Genomic DNA, 24384 nt, shown 5'->3' on the forward strand with positions numbered 1-24384 from the left:
TACCGAGTGAGACAATGCTACGGAGATCTAAGCTGGATCATGGGTGCTTTTAAATAATTGCGTGTGAATTTATATACTACGTATGTAATTTTTTGATTTCGCGACGAAATTTTTTTAGACTTGAAACGCCAATACGCATAAACTATCGCAGTAATATCACGATTTAAATTGACTAACAATTTAACTATTATTGGTGCTGTTTACGCATCTTATCTATTAAAACTGTAAATGATTTTTTATTGTGAAAAATGTTAAATGTGTGTCTCGGTGGTCTAAAGGCTTTGGACGTTCGCACGGAATGCCAGAGATCCGAGTACGACTTTCAGCCGAGGTAATATATTTCACAATAAAAATTAATTATTTACAGTTTTTAATAGGATACTCAACATTATTAAGATCGATATAAGATGCGTAAACAGAATCAATAGTCATCGAATTGTTAGTCAATTTAACTCATAATATTATTGCGGTAATTTGATAGTGTTGTGTTTCAAGTTTGAAAACATTTTGGTGCGCAATCGAAGACTTACATACGTATTATATAAATTCACATGCAATTATTTAGAAGCATTACCTTTTATGTCTGTATTAAGAATCGTGCTGAAGGTAGTAGTGATATGAACAATTTGTATTAGCTAGCTTACGTTACAAAATGTAGACATTGTCATAGGGAATAGTTTTCCTGCTGTAAGGTACAACGATTTGTTGGCTCGAATCATTATCATCATTAAGTTTTTTGCTTTCTTTGGCTCCAAGTTGTACCATTTATACTTGCATGCAGCTTCATAAACTCCTTCACACTTGACATATATATAGCCAAACGCAATAAATTTTACATTTTTATAGATAGTGTGTTAGAAATAATGGATAAGTATTTTAATTAGAATTTTATTGATCGGATTGATATTATCTATATACTGTACGTAATAAAGTAATGAAGAAAATAACGTACTTGAACGACCAAAATTTCTCCTACAGCGCAGTAAAGACACGTATGTGCAAACATATTGACAGATACTGTCATAATGAAAGTTAAACGTGGTAATGACATATCACGACCTTGAGTTACCATCTAAACAAACAAATGGTTTAAAAATTTAATAATATTATGTATTTTATTTTGATTACTTAAGTATGTTTTCTTTAATGTTAAATAAATAGGTAAAAATGTTTAATATAACGTTAGTTACATTAATTACACTTTATAAAATGACGTTCTTGTTTGTATTACGATATCACATCTACAGATTTCATACGTATAAGGTTATTCTTTATTTATTTCTCAATAATGTAACTTTAATCGTTTATTTTAAATTGCACTAATATAATATATAATATTTAAACAAGAAGCATATAAATGAAAAGAGTTTTTTGCAATACATGGGATTGTCATATACGCATATGTGTGTTTGTTTACGCCTATGTAAAGTGTATATATATATATATATATATATATATGTATGTATAACACATTCAATTTCTAGAAAATATCCTAATATAAAGTTGACATTTATAATAGATATCATTATCGATAGACAAAATTAATTAAGGAAGGTTATTTACAGTACCCATATAAATTAAGAAAGAGTACTTACAGTACCCAGTAAAAAACCATGAAGTGCAAATAATACGCCAAAGTAAAACAGCGCACCAAGTAGCATTAATGTAAATATTTCGTCAATCATATTGATAAATCTGAATATTATTAAAGAAAGGAAGTTATTAAAAAATGCATATTTATAAATTAATTCGGTAAATATCTAGAAAAGGGGAGCCCCCCCCACCCCGATGATCTTGATCTTGACATTTGTTGTCAAGATCATGACCCTGAGTGACCTCCCGCAGGTTTTAGGTGGCAGCCGCTGTCCGTTAAAAAGTTATTACCAAAAAAAGTTTCAAAATTAACGTACCATTTCTCAGAAATTATACATATTAACGTATCATTTCTGCCATATATGTATTATAACAAGTACTATTTTACATCTCCTTCTGTTTAGAAACGTTAAACTTTCCACGCGAAGTAATTCTCACCTCCTCCAACCCCCTGCGAAGGGGCACACGACTTCTACGATTGTACTGTTGCTATGATTGTACTGTCGGGGCAGACCACTTGACAACATATGTCAAGGTCAAGATCATCGGGGGGGGGCTCTCCTTTTCTAGATATTTACCATTAATTCTTCTATTATTTGATTATATTATAAAATTAAGAGAACTTTTTTTATTTTACTTTATCCTATATAATAATTTAAGTAAATATGCTAGTGAAAAAAAATGTACTTTATTTTTTATATCAGTTGTAAAAAAAAGATGCAGTTTAATTATAAGTAGAAATAAATATATATGATCATACATCTTACAATGTGAATATACAATTGAATACAAAGCAAACAGAATTGTTAACGCGCAAAAGAATATACATTATAATAAGAACAAAAGAATTTCAGTTTGTCGATAATTGTATTTATTTAACTTATTCATAAATTTTTATTTTTAATATTTTGTAGTTTTGGTGAATACCAAAAATTGGTTTACTTCTCTAAAAAGTAAGTAACACAAAGTGTTTTGCGCATGTATATGAAACTTAACAAAAGTGCGTTATTGAACTAATTTGATTTTAGTATTCCCTCCTGGAATTTATTCAATCATTTGATATAAGTAAGTACTTGTTTTAACTCTATTAATTGTAAATCATAAGAAAAATGTCTCTTAAATCATATGCAGCAAAATAAACAGATATAATTATTCAAGTAGTTAAGACAAAAATATTTTTTTAAATAATTGTTATAAATGATGAAGTGTTTGATTCTCATCATCAATGATATATTGATGACGTATGAAATGCATTTAAGTTTTCTTTAGGTTGTCTCTGTGTGCTTTAAATTAATGAACGTCATTTGTTATTTTCTCTACTTTTTGGCATTATATAAATATATCCTTTTTTCAGATATTTTTCATTAATGTATTTTAACAATTTTGCTTATATATTTTAAAACTATGATACAAAAGCTCTTAATGTATTTTGATATTTGGACGTTTCGCAATTATTTAATTTAGATAAGAATAGAAAAGACAGATAATATAATATAAAAAATAATAAATAATATAAATATTATAAAAAATCAATAACCTGATAAGACGTATATGATCCTGTACGCTGTGTGATAAAGCATTTTCGAAATTTTGGAACTTATCCAGTTGAGTGATACGTATTTTGAGATTTTCCAACTGACCACATACGTGAAAAATTAATAAACCTAAAAAACTATCTACAGTAGTGTACATAAAAGCTGCTGCTGACATTCCGAGACTCTGCACGATGTAAGTTATTTCGTAATATGGACTTTTATCTCGATCGTATATATAATACGATTGTAGCGGTACTATTTTGCCTGGATCCGTTTCATTTGTCATGTATCTGATAGAAATACCGAATGCAGGAAGAACTGCACACAAATTAAAGGATATCAGCATTATAATGTATCCGAATATTGTAAACATTCGTGCTATTCGTGCTCGTTTTATCATAATATGTCTCTCTTTTATCATTTTCGGTTTCAACCAATCATCTTTAATCATGTTTAAAAGAGGAAGAACATCTGTAAACAACGTGGATAATAAAGTTTTATATATTTTATTGTAATTAACTTTGTGTGAACATGACATTACACTTTTCAAATTTAGATAATAAGGTTTAAAAATACTGTTTTATTACTATCATGTAGTTTACAGAAATATGTATATGTACAAAGAAGAATGAAACCAGTTATTACAATTTTATGTTAGAATTTTTTTCTTAAACTGCATTAAATTTTTAATTAATGAGTATACTTTGCATTGATTGTAAAATGTACTTTTGACTAGTGTAACTAGTCTCAGTTGATAATAATTAATTTTTTCTAATGTATTGAAAATTAATGTTTCTGTTAATAGGTAAATTATCACATGTTATTCCACATTGTATGTCAAGTTACTCCGTTAGCACAAATTATTGCATTTATGATATTATTTCAAACACACATGTACATACACTCACATGTAGGCATATAAAAATAAATTCAAGATTATAATAAAATAAAACACATGAAAATGTATTATACGGAACATTTATTTTAAGATATAAAATTGAAATGAAAAATGTGTTAATTCGGATCTTTCTCTTGAATTAATTGTTGAGTTTCTGGCAAAACAATGTAAGAAAGTAAAACAAATCACAATTGTATGGTTAAGAGCCAGTTATACAATAAAGAACGTTTAATTTAAAACATAAAAATGAAAATAATTATATAAACGTTTCGACGCCGATTAGGTCATTCTCAATGTAACTATCAATAAATTAAGAACACAAAATTATTAGAAATACATTAATTTACAGATTTCTATCCTCATAATCATTTAAACATACGAAGTGTTTTCTATAATACAATTAAGGCTTCTAGTAATTATGAGTAAAATGTAACAAGTATGAAACTTATGAAATAGGTTGTTTTCTTTGGCAACTAAAAGGAGTTATTATAACTAGCTTCTGTCTCCTCTGTGTATTACCTTCCTTTCTCAGCCACACAATGCATAACTTTGTTATTGCTATTGTCAGCGGTAAAGTATATTGCAGGTTATCTATCATTGACATTATATTACCCCAAACTTTGAACAAAGAATGTACAGTTGGAATGAGGCACCCACAGATTGCAGTGTTTAATATAAGGATTGTACAGACGTTTGACATCATCTTTTTCTGTTTAGTTTCATTGTTTTTTGGCCAGACGCCTAAAAGTGTCAAACTAGCCCGATTTAATCGGATAGCCCATTTATAATCTAATTTATAAAGAAATAAATGCGATTAAAAGAACTTCTAGTAAGATAAACTTGCTTTGTTGTCCATAAATATTATATAATGATTATGTATTTTTTTTTCTTTATGTATATTCTCTTTCCTTTAACCTTTTTCTTCCTTTATTATAAATTACATTTTTTTTTTCGTAAAATATAATTATGTATTTATTCTTGAAGCATAATATATATAAAAAATTGTATATAAATACTAAATCTTCAATTAAATTTACTATTAGTTAGTTTAAAATAATATCGAACCAACATGTTAAAATAGGTGACATGTATTATACATATCTACAATATGTATTATATTAATATATGAATTGTATTAGTGTGTGTGTATTTGTGTAAATGGGTAGTAGAACGATGCATAAGTAAGATAATAATTGAGTGACACAAACTTTCTTTGCAATTTTTATCTATGTTAATAATTTTTCAAACATACAAGATATTTCTTTATTTAAGTGGGTATAATAAAAAAACATTTTAGTTAATATTTTTGCAACACTACTGTTTTTCACGAAAATAATTTGAAATATTGTTTGTGAATTTTAGATTCATGTGCTTGATGTGCTTGATTGCTATCTTTCTATCTAGCATGTCTATCCGAACTAATCAAAGAAATAAATGCATACCTACATAAGCTGAATACTTTGAAACTTCCATACAGTTGTTTGCGAACGGACTAAGCTTTCCTTTTTCTCGTTTCATTTTTCGTTGGAGTAGTATATCTTTACATATGACGAGACATCCTAACTTTAATGCCTTGCAACAAGTGTGTACATCGCATATTAATAATGTAACATCTTTAACGAGAATATTACGGTGGATATTTAGAGCTAATGTTTATAACCGTCACGTTTGGTTCAGTCTACAGATAAAAAACTGTATAGTAACGAATAAAAAAGTGTAAGTTATCGATGCAGGGTCGCAACGCACGTATTTTTAAAAACGTTTTAGTGTATACCTGGGAATGTATTATGAAGGTGGTTTGAGTTTAAAAAGCGTATATATGTCTTCTTCGTTTATTATACGTTGGAAAGTCGACCCTGTTGTGCCGTAATAATCGATTGATTACTTCTCTGAAAATATGAGAAACTTGAAAGTTTTTTAAACTATAGTTTCGCGTTTCTAAATTTTATAGCTTCATACTTAGCCTTCATTTCTTTTTGTTTTATTAAATTCAGACAATTTCAAAAACGAAACTTGAAATACTAAACGGTTTGACTGTGTAGTACGAATATATCTACGTTTTACATGTGTACGTGTATAATAGAATGTTATTTCGTATTTTTTTTTTTATTACCAGGAATGTAATACACAAAATCTAATATACTGTATGTATATGTGCATACTATACAGTATCTCGTAGTGCAATTTTTTAATATATATTTGTTTCATTATTTTGAAAGATATAATAAAGTTCTTTTCTCAAGCTTAACTACAGTATTATTCAGACGAATTTGTTAATTATGTATCACAAATTGATATATTATTGCAAATTGAATAACGAATATAAATGGTATATAAATGATATATACACTATATAACAAAATTAAATGATCACTTGTTCTACCCTGCAAAAATAAGCAAATTTCAAGATAGAATAAATGCGTCAAAAATCATCGTTCCGAGATTTTTAAAAAAGCTTTTTAAAATAGAGATTTCAAGCTTTAAAATGCTTTTTTAAGCGTCGAAATTTGTCTATTTTTGCAAGAAGGAAAAGTGATCCTTTAATTTTATTAAGTAATATTGTGCTTTAATTTTATTGAAATTTAACTAATGTGTGTGTGTGTGTGTATTATATAATTTTATTTTATAGATTAAGTTAGAGCCAAGTATTGTTTGTATAAATGTTGAATGAATTATTAATTTCAACTTTTTTGTGCTCGTGTCTGTCGTTTACTTAATGTTTTGTTTTTTAATCTTATTGAGTAGTATTATCAATAAATATAAATAATTAATAAATATATAAGAAATGTTATCTAAGCTATAATATATAGGATGTCCGAAATTTAAAAGTAAAACCTTGAGAATTGGGGGATCAATAAATTAAGAAAAGAAAGGTCTGTTTAGATATTTTAGTTTTTGCTTTGTTTTGGAAAAAATCATAGAAAAGGCGAAACGTATTTTCATTGTTGCCGCATCTGGAGGAGTAAATATTTTGACCACTCTGACCACCTACTGATCTGATACCACTGGGCTTCTTTGTGTAGAGTGTCCTGAAGCAGAAATATTATTTGTCGCCAATCAATTCTAGAAAATATGTAATTGAATCGTGGCTGCTGTGCATCAAATATAACCAGATCAGTGTCAAATTGTGATGAAAAGCATTATCAAGTTTCTGACATTTAACTTACCTACGGCCGTCATTGCATAGATCTGCTTTTGCACTTGGTAGACTTCGGAAAGTATAGTAATAGTCAATGTGTATGGTATAATTTATATACTATGTTGAAATTCGTACCCACCTATATGTGCATATTATTAATATATTCTATATCTATATCGTATTATAACAATTATTTTATTCCACATGATTTTTACGTATTTACCTCCACATAATTTAATCATATAAACACACACATAGTAAATAAATTGAAAAATAAAAGACTATATAAAAATAATCAACAACAATAAAAAAAGACACATAGTGTCTTTTATAATTTGATTAATGCTTTTAGAAATTATAAGTAAAATACCTTATAAGTTCTGAAACGTTCGATATTATTTATATATATATATTTTATATTTTTATTTTACACTGTTTCTTAGTAATATTCCAAACTAGAAATTTATTAATTAAAAAATCTAATTACCGCTCGATTTAATTAATGTCAAAATTAGTGGCAATTGGGGTAGATAGCTTTTCGAAAATTTATTCTTAATTTTGAAACTTTTTTAATTGTTTTAGAACAATTTATGTAAAGTAGTTTGTTTTGTCAAAATATTAATAATTTAACAAATACTCTTATTCAATAAATGGCAAAGAATGTTTTCTATAACTTTGCTGTAAAATAAATTGAAATTTTTTAAATTACCTACACAGCGTGCAATTTTCTCCAAGGAATATTCTATAAGTGAAGTCCAGAGGACGTTTTATACCCTAAAAAGAAGTTCCTAGGAGAAATGTATGTTTAAATCAAGATAATGCAATAATATTGTTATTTTAATACGTATATTTGACAAATATGTAAATATGCATGCGTTATAATAAATAAAATAAATTTTATTATATTTAAATTCAATTGTGATAAAATAAACATATTAATTGTTACTTTCCGATATGAGTTTCAAAATCAGATTTATATTTGACATTCGCGGAATTTTTTATATTTATTCTCGATGTGCCAGCAAAACCGATATATAACCACCCGATGTCTTTAACAACTGCAAATAAAATATATATAAAAAATAAACGTTGAATTTTAAAATTTATTTAATTAATAACGATAAGAACAAAACCTTACGGACACCTTACATTTTGTACGTATAAGTAACATAATAAATAAAATAAAAAGAATGTTATATACAACAAAGCTGTTTTTTTTATTTTTCATATCGAGTGGGACAATGCTACAGCGATCTAAGCTGGATGACGAGAGTGAATTTAAATACTACGTATGTAATTCTTTAATTGCGCGCGTCAAAATTTTTTCAAACTTGAAACGCTAATACTGATAAACTATCGCACTAATATCACGAGTTAAATCTTCGCTTAAAATCGGAATCACGTTGGTGCAATCAGACCTAAGTCTTTAGACCACCGAGGCACGCATTTTCCGTAATAAAAAATTATTTACAGTTTTAATAGGTTATTAAACTTTATTAAGATCAATATAAGATGAGTAAACAGCATCACTAATCGTTAAATTGTTAGTCAATTTAACTTGTGATATTATTAGGATAGTGTTTCAAGTTTGAAAAAATTTCGGCGCGCAATCAAAGAATTATATACGTAATATACATATAAATTCACACGTAATTATTTAGAAGCATTCGTGATCCAGTTTAAACCGCTGTGACATTGCCTCATTCGGTTAGAAATTTGGTGGTCCAATAAGAGTTAATATGCGTTTACCTTTTATGTCTATATTAAGAATCGTGCTGAAGGTAGTAGTGATATGAACAATTTGTATTAGCTAGCTTACGTTACAAAATGTAGACATTGTCATAGGAAACAGTTTTCCTGCGGTAAGATATAACGATTTGTTGGCTCGAATCATTATCATCATTAAGTTTTTTGCTTTCTTTGGCTCCAAGTTGTACCATTTATACTTGCATGCAGCTTCATAAACTCCTTCGCACTTGACATATATATAGCCATACGCAATAGATTTTACATTTTTATAGATTGTGTGTTAGGAAAATAATGGGCAAGTATTTTAATTAGAATACTTATTGATCGGTTTGATATGATTTATATTCTGTACGTAATAAAGTCATCAAAAAGGTGATAACGTACTTGTACGACCAAAATTTCTCCTACAGCGCAGTAAAGACATGTATGTGCAAATATATTGACACATGCTAACATAATGAAAGTTAAACGTGGTACTGATATTTTACGATTTTGAATCACCATCTAAACAAATGAATGGATCAAAAATTTAATAGATTAAATATTTCATTTTGAATATTTAAGAATGTTTTTTTAATGTTAAATAAATACGTTAAAATGGTTTAATATAACGTTAGATATATTAATTATAATATATAATATGATATGTACTTGTTTGTATTACGTTATCGTATTTATAAATTTTATACGTATAAAGTTATTCTCTATTTATTCAACTTTAATCATTTATTTTAAATTGCAATAATATAATATTTAAAAAAGAAACATATAAATAAAGAAAAAATATAAATGAAGAGTTTTTTTGCAACATATCTCGCAATACATGGGATTGTCATATACGCATGTGTGTTTTTTTACGTCTATGTAGAGTATATATATGTATATGTATACACATTCAATTTTTAGAAAATCTAATATAAAAATGATATTTATAATGTGTTACATTATTGATAGACAAAATTAATTAAGGAAGATTACGTACAGTATCCATATAAATTAAGCAAGAGTACTTACAGTACCCAATAAGAAACCATGAAGTGCAAATATTACGCCAAAGTAAAACAGCGCACCAAGTAGCATTAATGTAAATATATCGTCAATCATATTGACAAATCTAAATATCATTAAAGAAATGAAGTTATTAAAAAATGCATATTTATAAATTAATTTTCCTATTATTTGATTATATTATAATATTAAGAGAATATTTTCTCATTTACTTTATCCTATACAATAATTTAAGTAAATATGCTAGTGAAAAAAAAAATGGACTTTATTTTTTATATCAGTTGTAAAAAAAGATGCAGTTTAATTACAAGTAGAAGTAAGTATATGATTGTACATCTCACAATTAGTTTACAATTGAATACCAAGCAGTACAAGAATGTTAACGCGCAAAAAGAATATTTATTATAATAAGAATAAAAGAATTCAAGAAATTTGTAGATAACCGTATTATGTAACTTATTGATAAATATTTATTTATTTTTTAATATTTTGTAGTAGTGGTCTGAATAACAATAACTGGTTTACTTCTCTAAAAAGTAGATAACACAAAGTGTTTTGCGCATATAAATATATAAAATTTAACAAAAGTGCGTTATTGAACTAATTTGATTTTAGTATTCCCTCGTTGAATTTATTCAATAACTTGGTATAAGTAAGTATTTGCTTTAACTCTATTAATTGTAAATCATAAGAAAATGTCTGTTAAGTCGTTATATGCAGCAAATTAAACAGATACAAATAGTTATGACAAAAATATTGTTTAAAATAATTGTTATAAATGAAGTGTTTGATTCTCATCATCAATGATATATTGACGACATATGAAATACATTTAAGTTTTCTTTGGGTTGTCTCCGTGTGCTTTGAATTAATGAACGTCATTTGTTATTTTTTCTTCTTTTTGACATTATATATCTTTTTTTCAGCTATTTTTCTTTAATATATGTAGTTATGGTTATTTCTTTAAAGGTAAAGAAAGTACCTGTTTAAGTTTATTATTGATTTTTTTTGTTTTAATATTCGTTTGTACTGTGTAAATAAGAAGCAGTATATTTACATATAACACAGTTTTGATTGTAAATTTTGGTATGCTGATGAATGTAAGGCATATTTATTTAAAATATGTTAGTAATAAGGCTCAATAAGTTTAAAATTAATAATAAAGAGAAACAGGGTTACGAGCTATAATAAATTCGTTAGGATCTTAAATTTTATTCTAATATATATTGCGATCTAGTTACAATTTTTCCAGATTTAGCATTTTCAGAGTATTAGAGTTGCGTTTTAAGACCGACGATTGTTCGGTGATCAATTTGGGGGGATTTTTTAGATTATTATAGAGCTGCGTTTCAAGACCGACGATTGTTTGGCGCGCAATTTGAGGGGACTACGTATATTGGTTAATAATTAATTAAATACACGTCAGCTTTAATAAAACGTTATTCTCACTTTGAGTAAATATTATGAAGAATATTCGACTCGCCATCAGAGGTCTATCGATATCTGCAAATTCTCGTAAGTGCTTTGACACGCGTATATTTCTTCATATAGAATCTCGATTGAATAAATCTCCCAGGCGTCTAAGGTAGGCTTCCACTACAATGCCTTACTGATGAGTCCAGTAGTGGGAGCCTGGACGAAATGCCAAAAATTATGTAATATTCTTCGCAATATATTAGAATAAAATTAAAGATTTTAACGAATTTATTGGCTCGTAACCATGTTTCTCTTCATTATTATATTTATTTAAATTATCTTAAATACTATGTGCATTTCAACAATTTTGCTGATATACTTTAAAACTATGATACAGAAGCTTCTCTTAATGTATTTTGATATTTGGACGTTTCGCAATTATTTAATTTAGATAAGAATAGAAAAGACAGAAAATATTATAAAAAATCAATGCGTAACCTGATAAGACGTATATGATCCTGTACGCTGTGTGATAAAGCATTTTCAAAATTTTGGAACTTATCCAGTTGAGTGATACGTATTTTGAGATTTTCCAACTGACCACATACATGAAAAACTAATAAACCTAAAAAACTATCTACAGTAGTGTACATAAAAGCTGCTGCTGACATTCCGAGACTCTGCATGATGAAAGTTATTTCGTAATATGGACTTTTATCTCGATCGTATATATAATACGATTGTACCGGTACTATTTTGCCTGGATCCGTTTCATTTGTCATGTACCTTATGGAAATACCGAATGCAGGAAGAACTGCACACAAATTAAAGGATATCAGCATTATAATGTATCCGAATATCGTAAACATTCGTGCCATTCGCGCTCTTTTTATCATGACGTCTCTCTCTTTTATCATTTTCGGTTTCAACCAATCGTCTTTAATCATGTTTAAAAGAGGAAGAACATCTGTAACCAACAGGGATAGTAGAGCCCTTTATACAATATATTTTATATTATATATATATATATATATTAGAAATACATAAATTTATAAATTTCTATCCTTATAATCATTTAAACATACATAGTGTCTTCTATAATTTAATTAAAGCTTCTAGTAATTGTTAGTAAAGTGTTACTAATATGAAACTTATGAAACGTATTGTCTTCTTTGTCAACTAAAAGGAATAATTATAACAACCAGTTTCTGTCTCGTCTATTACCTTCCTTTCTCAGCCACACAATGCATAACTTTATTATTGCTATTATCAGCGGTAAAGTATATTGCAGGTTATCTATCATAGACATTATATTACCCCAAACTTTGAACAAAGAATGTACAGTTGGAATAAAGAACCCACAGATTGCAGCGTTTAACATAAGGATTGTACAGAAGTTTGATATCATCTTTTTCTGTTTAGTTTCATTGTTTTTTGGCCAGACGCCCAACAATGTCAAACTAGTCCGATTTAATCGGATAGCCCATTTATAATCTAATTTATAAAGAGATAAATGCAATTAAAAGTACTTTTAGTAAGATAAAGTTGCTTTGTTAACAATAAATATTATGTAATAATTATAATGTATTTCTTTTTTTTATGTGTATTCTCTTTCCTTTTTCTTCTTTTTTATAAATTAAATTTTTCTTCTTTTTCGTAAAAAATAGTTATGTATTTATTCTTGAAGCATAATATATATGAAAATTTTAATATAAATATTAAACCTTCAATTAAATTTATTATTAGCTAGATTAAAATAATGTCAAACCAACTTAAGTTAAAATAAGTGATATGTATTATACACATATACAATATGTATTATATTAGTATATGAATTGTATTAGTGTGTGTTTGTATAAATGAGTGATAGAACGATGTACATGTAAGATAATAATTGAGTGACACAAACTTTCTTTACGTTTGCAATTTTTTTGTGTTCATAATAACTTTTCAAAGATATAAAATACTTTTTATTGAAATGGGTATAATGAAAAATCATTTTAGTTAATATTTTTGCAACACTATTGTGTTGCACGAAAATAATTTAAAACATTGGGTGAGTTCAAGACGGCAAAGCGGCTAGGTACACTTGCCGAGCGATTGAACGTAATTGGTTATTACTTATAGATTCAACCAATCATATTCGATTGCTCGACAAGCGTACCTAACCGCTTGAACTCGTCCATTGTTTATGAATTATAGATTAATGTGCTTGATGGACATTGCATCTTTCTATTTAACATGTCTATCCGAACTAATCGAAGAAATAAATGCACACCTACATAAGCTGAATACTTAGACACTTCCATAGCGGTGTCTGCGAACGAACTAAGCTTTTCTTTTTCTCGTTTCATTGTTCGTTGGAGTAGTAGATCTTTACATATGACGAGACATCCTAACTTTAATGCCTTCCAACAAGTGTGTGCTTCGCATATTAATAATGTAACATCTTTAACGAGAATATTACGGTGGATATTTAGAGCTAATTTTCAACCATGACATTTGGTTCAGTCTTTAGATGGAAAACTGTATAGTAGCTTAATAACGAATAAAAAAGTATAAGTTATCGATGCATGGTCGCAAAGTACGTATTTTTAAAAACGTTTTAGTGTATAACTGGGAATATATTATGAAAGTGGTTTGAGTTTAAAAAGCGAATATGTGTCTTCTTCGTTTTTATACGTTGGAAATTTGCAAAGTCGATTCTGTTGTGCCTTGTGCCATAATAATCGATTGATTACTTCTCTGAAAATATGAGAAACTTCAAAGTTTTTTAAAACTATAGTTTCTAAACTTTATCTTCAAACTTATAGTCTTCTCTCTCTCTCTCTCTCTCTCTCTCTCTCATTTCTCTGTATTTTATTAAAGTCAGTCGATTTCAAAAACGGAACTTGAAATACTAAACGGTTTGACTGTGTAGTACGAATATATCTAAGTTTTACATGTTATACGTGTATAATAGAATGTTATCTCGTATTTTTTTTTTTATTACCATGACTGTAATACACAAAATCTAATATACTGTATGTACATGTGCATACTATACAGTATCTCGTAGTGCAATTTTTTAATATATATTTGTTTTATTATTTTGAAAGATACAATAAAGTTTTTTTCTCAAGCTTAACTACAGTATTATTCAGACGAATTTGTCAATTATGTATCACAAATTGATTTATTATTGCAAATTGTATAATGAATATAAATATAATGGTATATACATTACTCAACAAAATTAAAGGATCACAATGTTCCACCGTGTAAATATAGACAAACTTCAAGATAGAATAAATGCGACAAAAATCATCGTTTCGAGATTTTTAAAAAAGCATTTTAAAGTTTGCAGTCTCTACTTTTTAGACCTGTACTTTAAAAATTACTGATATTTTATACAGTTAGACAAATTTAAATGAAGGGCATTAGATCTTAATATTTTTTACGTGCGAAGTTCAACGGGGTCAAAAATTGTGCACAAATGCTGTTTAACAATTTTCGAAAAAGTGAATCTTTAAATTGCTTTTTTGTTGAGATCTGTATAAACTTTTTTCACCGAGTTATTTAACGTTGTAGTAAAAAGGACTCTTTTTCTTAATATTAAATGACTCTAATTTTGTTGAGAAAATGTGGACAAATTTTAAGATAAAACAGCTTCATCAATAATCATCGTATCGAAATGTTTAAAAAAGCATTTAATATTTGAAAACTCTACTTTTCAGATCGATAAACGGTTCAAAAAACGGTTTATTATAATGGATATTTAGATTCTGTTTTATATCTTTGTTCAATTCATAAGCCATCGTTTATTGTTAGCCAAATTTATGGCTGAACTTCTGAAAATGACACTAGAACAATTGGTATGAATTTTGATAAAAATAGTCCAAATGTTGTTATATGTTAAATGAATACCCTTAAATGGATTTTCATTGATAAGAAGGTTTAATGTTACAAATATTTATACAAAGTTAAAAAGTTATACGTTGCTGAAGTAGAGTTTTGTAAATGCTGCCTCGCTGCAGCAGTGCCTATTAGGTGCGCACGATTTTCCATAGGATGCGAGGACCACTCCACTTTCTTCCTTTTGTCAAAGGATGCTCGATGGTGTAGATCTTTTTGAAGGTCAAGGCCAACATCAAGATCACTCGGAAGTGATTTGGAATGTACGGTGTAGATAACTCGTTTAGGCTGTATATAATTTTATTTAAATATTTTTAGCATTAAAATTTCTCATCTGTAAAAATTAATTTAAGGTTATTCATTTGACATCATTTGAATTGTTTATGTCAAAATTAATGGCAATTGGGGTAGATAGCTTTTCGAAAATTTATTCTTAATTTGGAAACTTTTTAAATTCTTTTACAATAATTTATGTGTAAAATAGTTTGTTTTGTCAAAATATTAATAATTTAACAAATAATCTTATTCAATAAATGATAAAGAATGTTTTCTATAGCGTTGCTGTAAAATAAATTGAAATTTTTTACCTTATCTTCACAACATGCTATTTTCTCTAAGGAATGTTCTATAAGTGAAGTCCACAGGATGTTTTACATCCTAAAAAGGAGTTCCTAGGAGAAATGTATGTTTAAATGAAGATAATACAATAATATTGTAATTGTAATACATATATTTGACAAATTTGTAAATATGCATGCATTCGTATAAATGAAATAAATTTTATTGCTTAAATTTAAATTGCGATGAAATGAACATATTAATTGTTATTACCCGATATGAGTTTTAAAACTAGATTTTTATCTGACATTCGTGGATTTTTATTTTTATTCTCGATGTGCCAGCAAAACCGATATATAACCAGCCGATGTCTTTAACATCTGCAAATAATATATATATATAAAACACAACACACACACACACGCACGCACGCACGCACGCACGCACGCACGCACGCACAAATGTTGAATTATAAAATTCACTTAATTATTAACGATAAGAACAAAACCTTACAGACACCTTACATTTTGTACATGTAAGTAACATAATAAATAAAATAAACAAATGTTATATACACCAAAGTTGTTTTTATTTTATTTTTTAAACCGAATGAAACAATGCTACAGAGATCTAAGCTGGATCACGGGTGCTTCTAACATAAATAGCTATGTGTAAATTTATATACTAAGTATGTACGTAATATTTTGATTGTGCGTCGAAATTTTTTTAGACTTGAAACGCCAATACGCATAAACTACCGCAGTAATGTCACGAGTTAAATTGACTGACAATTTAACAATTATTGGTGCTGTTTACGCATATTTAAATGATCTTAAAAATGTTAAATAACATATTAAAACTGTAAATGGTTTTTTATTGTGAATAATGTGTGCCTCGGTGGTCTAAAGGCATTGGATGTTCGCACGGAATGCCAGTGATCCGAGTTCGACTTTCAGCCGAGGTAATATTTTTCGCAATAAAAATTAATTATTTACTATTTTTAATAGGATATTCAACATTATTAAGATCAATATAAGATGCGTAGGCAGCATGAATAATCATTAAATTCTTAGTCAATTTAACTCATAATATTATTGCGGTAATTTGTTAGTGTTGTGTTTCAAGTTTGAAAACATTTCGGTGCGCAATCGAAGATAACATACATATTATAATATATAAATTCACACGTAATTATTTAGAAGTATCCGTGACCCAGCTTAGACCGCTGTGGCATTTTCTCATTCGGTTAGAAAAGCGGTCCAATAAGAATTAATATTGTTTATTTTTTATGTGATCTATACTAAGAATCATGCTGAAGATTATAAGATTATGATATGAACAATTTGTATTAGCTAGCTTACGTTACAAAATGTAGACATTGTCATAGGGAACAGTTTTCCTGCGGTAAAATACAACGATTTGTTGGCTCGAATCATTATCATTATTAAGTTTTTTGCTTTCTTTGGTTCCAAGTTGTACCATTTATACTTGCATACAGCTTCATAAACTCCTTCGCACTTGACATATATATAAAAACGCTGTAGATTTTACATTTTTATAGATAGTGTGTCAGAAATAATGGGCAAGTATTTTAATTAGAATTTTTATTGATCGGATTGATATGATTTATATTCTGCACGTAACAAGTAATCAAAAAGATAACGTACTTGTACAACTAAAATTTCTCCTACTACACAGTAGAGACACATATGTGCAAATGTATTGATAAATACCGTCAAAATGAAAGCTAGACGTACTATTGACACATTGCGACCGTGAGTCATCATCTAAACAAATGAATTAAAAATTTAATAGAAATAAGTATTTAATTTTTGAATGTTTGAGAAAAGTAATTAGGGTTAATAAATAAATTAAAACGTTTAATATAATGTTAATTACGTAACGACCTAACTTTTGAAATGTAAAAGCGAGTAATCTCCGATACGGAATTAGATAAAATAAGAACTTAATTTTGTCTATATAATGTGATTGGTGAGTGAGTGTGAGTCGGTACAATGTTTGTATATGTGTGTATGAATATATAGAGCCGTAGTTGGACACGCTGGTGTGTCTACGGTGTTCGTGTGTGTGTGTGTGTCTATGTCGGCGACGTTCGACGGGTCGCTCGGAAAGCCGCAGTGTACACGGTTTTTGCTACGCGCTGTCTAGACGTTGTCTATCTTTTTTTCTATCGTCTCGCGATGTTAATACAGCACACGCCTCTCGGTACGCGGTATTAGGCGCGTCGCGTTCGCGGTAGCGCGATGTTAAGAACGTCGGCGTCGGTTGGCGACCGAGAACTCTCGGTGGAGGTGGAGAACTCTCCCTGCTACTAACCGGCCGTAGGAGAGTGCGAAAGGAGGCGGCGGTTCTGGCCGGCGCGGCGGTCAAGAACTCTCGACAGAGATAGAGTACTATCTCTACCCCGGGCGTCGGTGGAGTCGCAAGTCGGCACCAAGTGACTGCCGAGAACTCTCGGCGGAGGTAGAGTACTCTCTACCCCCTGTTTCTTGTCAAACGGTGCGTTAAGGATGCCTTGTCGGCTGCCGAAAACTCTCGGCCGAGTCGGAGCACTCTCTGACTCGTTTTCTCGCTTTCGAAGGCTTCGGGATCTCTGGAGCTGGTGCTGGTAGCGGAATCAGGATCGGAATCGTTTGTTAGTTATGAGCGCGGCATTTTATATTGTAAAATGCCTGCGTTCGTATTGTTCTGGCTCGTCTCGTCTTTTCCCGCCGCTTGACGTTCGCGGTATGCGAGCCGTCAAGTGGTGGGGGCCAGCACTAGCCGAACGAGCTCGGCGGTGTTCGACGGTATTCGGTGTTGCGTACTGGTTATGTCACCTGTGAATTATTTTTGGATTTCTTATCGGGCGCGATGCGCCCTCATCGCTGCATTGCATAGCGATGCAGCGGCGCCCGGCGAGCTGTTAGCGCCGGGAACGATGCATGGGGGGGTGCATCGTTACAATTATATTAATGTAGGATTGAGTATGGGGAGTGTTTAAGGTGAACACGATATCAAGTAAAATAATAAGTTCCTTTAATGGAAAGAAATACAGAATAATGTTTCACTCGGATACAAAAATGGTTCTGTTCACCGGTCGTTGTCTAGCCGAACTCTCTGACTGACTCAATCCTATATTTTGGGGGTTCGTCCGGGATAAATTACGCATGGTCGATAACGCGCCCTTTAGCATTCAGACTACTCTACAATCCTACATTAATAATAATTTATATAATACGTTTATATTATTTACATTCCGTTATTACGTCTACAGATTTCATATGTGGTTATTCTTCATTTATACAACTTTAATCGTTTACTGTGAAATAAATTAATAATATATTTAATAAAGAAATGTGTGCAAAGAATTTCTTGCAATATTTCTCGGAATGTATGGGAATAAGATACTCAAATACGCTATACGTAGAATACAGTATGTATAACTTATTAAATTTTCAGAAAATGTTCTAATAAAGATAACATTTGTAATACATCATATTATTCATAGGCAAAGGTAATTAAAAGGAATTACTTACACTACCCACTAAAAAACCGTAAAGTGCAAATAATACGCCAAAATAAATCAGCGCTCCAAGTAACATTAACGTAAATATATCATCAATCGTATTAATAAATCTAAAAGTTTTAAAGATATTGGTAAGCATTTTGCGCATGTACATTTAATTAAATAAATATACGTCATTGAAATAATATTATTTTCGTATTTCCTTATCGAATTAGCTTTATATAATTACTTGCCATAACTGTAATGATTTCAAATCATAATCAAAACGTATGTTTTAGGCGTATTTACTTAAATTATCTTAGATATTATGTGCATTTTAATAATTTTGATTACATAAAATACCGTAAATTTATAACACAAATCTTCAAATTTTTTATAATAAAGTTTATTTTATTTAGAAATTTTGGATGTTTTGCAATTATGTAATTTAGTAAAAAATAGAAAAAAGAAAAGAATTAAAAAAGTCAACAATGTGCTGACCTGATGAGACGTATATGATCCTGTACGCTGTGTGATAAAGCATTTTCGAAATTTTGGAACTTATCCAGTTGAATGATACGTATTTTGAGATTTTCCAACTGACCACATACGTGAAAAACTAATAAACCTAAAAAACTATCTACAGTAATGTACATAAAACCTGCTGCTGTCATTCCGAGACTCTGCATGATGTAAGTTATTTCATAATATGGACTTTTATCTCGATCGTATATATAATACGATTGTAGCGGTACTATTTTGCCTGGATCCGTTTCATTTGTCATGTATCTGATGGAAATACCGAATGCAGGAAGAACTATACCCAAATTAAAGGCTATCAGCATCACAATGTATCCGAATAATGTAAACATTCGTGCTATTCGTGCTCGTTTTATCATAATATCTCTCTCTATTATCATTTTCGGTTTCAACCAATCGTCTTTAATCATGTTTAAAAGAGGAAGAATATCTGTAACCAACGGAAATAATAGAGTTTTATATCTTTTATTTTACTTTGAACACTACATTACTTTCTAAATTTAGATAATAAGTTTGAAAAATACTGTTGTATTACTATTATGTAGTTTACAGAATGTATATGTACAAAGGAGAATATAGCCAGTTGTTACAATCTTATATTAGAATTTTTTTCTCAAACTGATGTAAGAATTAAATTTTTTAAATGAGTACTTATGCATTGATTGTAATATGTATCTTTGGCTAGTGTAACTAGGATTAACTAGTCGAAGTAGATAATAATTAATTTTTTCTAATGTATTGAAAATTAATTTTTCTGTTAATAGGTAAATTATCACATGTTATTCCACATTGTATGTCAAGTTACTCAGTTAGCACAAATTATTGCATTTATGATATTATTTCAAACACACATATACACACACTCACATGTAGGCATACAAAATAAATTAAAGATTATAATAAAATCAAACACATGAAAATGTATTATACGGAATATTTATTTTAGGATATAAAATTGAAATGAAAAATATGTTAATTTGGATTTTTTTCTTGAATTAATTGTTGAGTTTCTAGCAAAATGTAATAGTTGTAAGAAAGTAAAACAAATAACAATTGTAGGGTTAACAGCCAGTTATGCAACAAAAAACATTTAATTTAAAATATAAAAATAAAAATAATTACAAACGTTTCAAAGCAGGTTGGGTCATTCTCAGTGTAAGCAGTAAATAAATTATAAATACAAATTTATTAGAAATAATTTAATTTATAGATATCTATCCTCATAATCATTAAACATGTATAATGTTTTCTATAATTTATAATTAATGCTTCCAGTAATTATGAGTAAGATGTCACACTTATGAAATTTATGAAATGTATTGTTTGGCAATTAAAAGAAGTAATTATAACAACTAACTTCTGTCTCCTCTGTGTATTACCTTCCTTTCTCAGCCACATAATGCATAACTTTGTTATTGCTATTGTCAGCGGTAAACTATATTGCAGGTTATCTATCATAAACATTATATTTCCCCAAACTTTGAACAAAGAATGTACAGTTGGAATGTAGCACCCACAGATTGCAGAGTTTAACATAAGGATTGTACAGATGTTTGATATCATCTTTTCCTGTTTAGTTTCATTGTTTTTTGGCCAGACGCCCAACAGTGTCAAACCAATCCGATTTAATTGAATAGCCCATTTATAATCTAATTTACAAAGAGATAAAATTAAAATAATAGATAAATGCAATTGTGTACTTCTAGTAAGATAAAATTGCTTTGTTGTCCATAAATATTATGTAATGATGATGTATTTTTTTCCTTTATGTGTTTTCTCTTTCCTTTAACCTTTTTCTTCTTTTTTTTAGTAAATTACATTTCTCTTCTTTTTCGTAAAAAATAGTTATGTATTTATTCTTGAAGCATAATATTATATATATGAAAATTTGTATATAAATACTAAATCTTTAATTAAATTTACTCTTAGCTAGATTAAAATAATATCAAATCAACACGTTAAAATAGGTGACATGTATTATACACATATACAATATGTATTATATTACTATATGAATTATATTAGTGCGTATGTTTGTGTGTGTGTTTGTATAAATATGTAGTAAAACAATGTATAAGTAAGATAATAATTGAGTGACACAAACTTTCTTTGCAATTTTTATCTATGTTAATAATAATTTTTCAAAGATATAAAATATTTTTTATTTAAGTGGGCATAATAGAAAACATTTTAGTTAATATTTTTGCAACACTACTTTGCACGAAAATAATTTGAAATATTGTTTGTAAACTTTAGGTTCATGTGCTTGATGACCATTGCTATCTAGCATGTCTGTCCGAACTAATCAAAGAAATAAATGCACACCTACATAAGCTGAATACTTTGAAACTTCCATATTGTTTTCTGCGAACAGACTAAGCTTTCCTTTTCCTCGTTTCATTGTCCGTTGGAGTAGTAGATTTTTACATATGACGAGACATCCTAACTATAATGCCTTCCAACAAGTGTGTGCTTCGCATGTTAATAATGTAACATCTTTAACGGAGACTATTACTGTGGATATTTACAGCTAATGTTTATAACCGTGACATTTGGTTCAGTCTACAGATGAAATACTGCATAGTAGCTTAATAACGAATAAAAAAGTGTAAGTTATCGATGCAGGGTCGCAACGCATGTATATTTAAAAACGTTTAGTGTATAACTGGGAATTTATTATGAAGGTAGTTTGAGTTTAAAAAGGGTATATATGTCTTCTTCGTTTATTATACGTTGGAAATTTGTAAAATCGACCCTGTTCTGCCGTAATAATCGATTCATTACTTTTCTGAAAATATGAGAAACTTGAAAGTTTTTTAAACTATAGTTTGGAGTTTCTAAACTTTAGCTTCAAACTTAGTCTTCTCATTCCTTTTTATTTTATTAAATTCAGTCAATTTCAAAGACGAAGCTTGATACTAAATGATTTGACTCTATAGTACGAATGTAGCCAAGTTTTACATGTCATACGTGTATTATAGAATGTTAGCTCGTATTTATTACCAGGAGTGATCGTAATACACAAAATCTAAAAATGGATACTATACATTATCATCTGGTACTGCAATTTTTTAAAATATATTTGTGTTATTGTCTTGAAAGATAAAATAAAGTTTTTTTCTCAAGCTCATCGACAATTATTCAGACGAATTTGTCAATTGTGTATCGCAAATTGATTTATTGTTGCAAATTGAATAATGAATATAAGTACATATAATGGTACATACACTACTCGACATAATTTAAAGGATCACTTGTTCCACCCTGCAAAGATAGGTATATTTTGAGATAGAATAATTACGTCTAGACATTTGATGCGCAAGCATCGATTCAAATGTTTAAAAAACTGTATTACTAATATTTTTTATAAAGTTAGACAAACATAAATGAACAGGATCAGATTTCAAAATTTTTTACAAAATTTTCGAAGTTCTATTTGGTCAAAAATTGTGCACAAATACGATTTCAGTTTTCGAAAAAGTGAATCCTTATATTGCTTTATTGTTTAGTATAATTTTTTTTCACCGAGTTATTTAACGCTGAAGTAAAAATGACCCTTATTCTTATATTAAATGACTTTAATTTTGTTAAGAAGATGTAGGCAAATTTTAAGATAAACTAGCTTCGTCAAAAATCATCGTATCGAGATGTTTAAAAAAGCATTTTAATGTTTGAAATCTCCATTTTTCAGACCGATACTTCAAAAAACGGTGTGTTAGATATTTCGTGAAGTTATTTCGTGATCTTATTTATATACATATATTTAAAATTTTTATTTTATGCCGTTTCTTTTAGTAATATTCTAAACTAGAAATTAATTAAACAATCTTATTAAAGCTCGATTTAGACCGCTTTTTGTATATTTAAATTATACAAAACTTATAAAATTGTCAGAAAATGCGTTATCAAGTTTTTTATATTTCACTTCCCGACGACCACCTATCCGATCACGTCAATAGCTTCAATGCACAGTACTGCTTTTGCACGTGGCAAACTTCGAAAAGTACAATAATAGTGATTGCGTATTGTACTATATATGTTTTTATATTAATATATATATGTATATGTACCTATTGAAATACAGCTGTAAATAGCATTAATATATTTTATTTATTATCGTGTCATAACAAAATTATTACGCAAACTAACTGACGTCTCATTATAAAGGATATTTAGATTTTGTTTATATCTTTGTTCAATTCATAAGCGATCATTTATTGTGAGCCTTTGTAGCTGAACTTCCGAAAATGACACTCGAACAATTGGTATGAACTTTGATAAACATATTCTAAATGATGTTAAATGTTAAATGAATACCCTTAAATGGATTTTAATTGACACGAAGGTTTAATTTAATGTTACAAATATTTATACGGAGTTAAAAAGTTATACGTTGCTGAAGTAGAGTTTCGTAAATGCTACCCTCCTGCAGCACTTCCTGTACGGCGCGCACGATTTTCCATGTGATACGAGGACACTCCACTTTCTTCCTTGCCAAAGGATGCTCGATGGTGGTGTAGATCTGCTTGAAGATCAAGGCCAACAT

At 28.8% G+C, this 24384-nt stretch overlaps 1 protein-coding gene across 1 annotated transcript; it reads right to left on the reverse strand.

Moving 5' to 3' along the window:
- Positions 1–635: 635 nt before the first annotated feature.
- Positions 636–24384, reverse strand: LOC108783452 (uncharacterized). Its single transcript, XM_018552021.1, has 6 exons — positions 24231–24384; positions 4546–4815; positions 3131–3599; positions 1596–1695; positions 953–1072; positions 636–800 (listed from the first exon to the last, which is right to left on the reverse strand). Exons 1-6 carry the CDS (start codon positions 24382–24384, stop codon positions 636–638), a joined length of 1278 nt encoding a protein of 425 aa, XP_018407523.1.

The sequence above is a fragment of the Cyphomyrmex costatus genome, unplaced genomic scaffold (genome assembly GCF_001594065.2).
Source record: "Cyphomyrmex costatus isolate MS0001 unplaced genomic scaffold, Ccosl1.0 scaffold152, whole genome shotgun sequence".
NCBI lineage: Eukaryota > Metazoa > Arthropoda > Insecta > Hymenoptera > Formicidae > Cyphomyrmex > Cyphomyrmex costatus.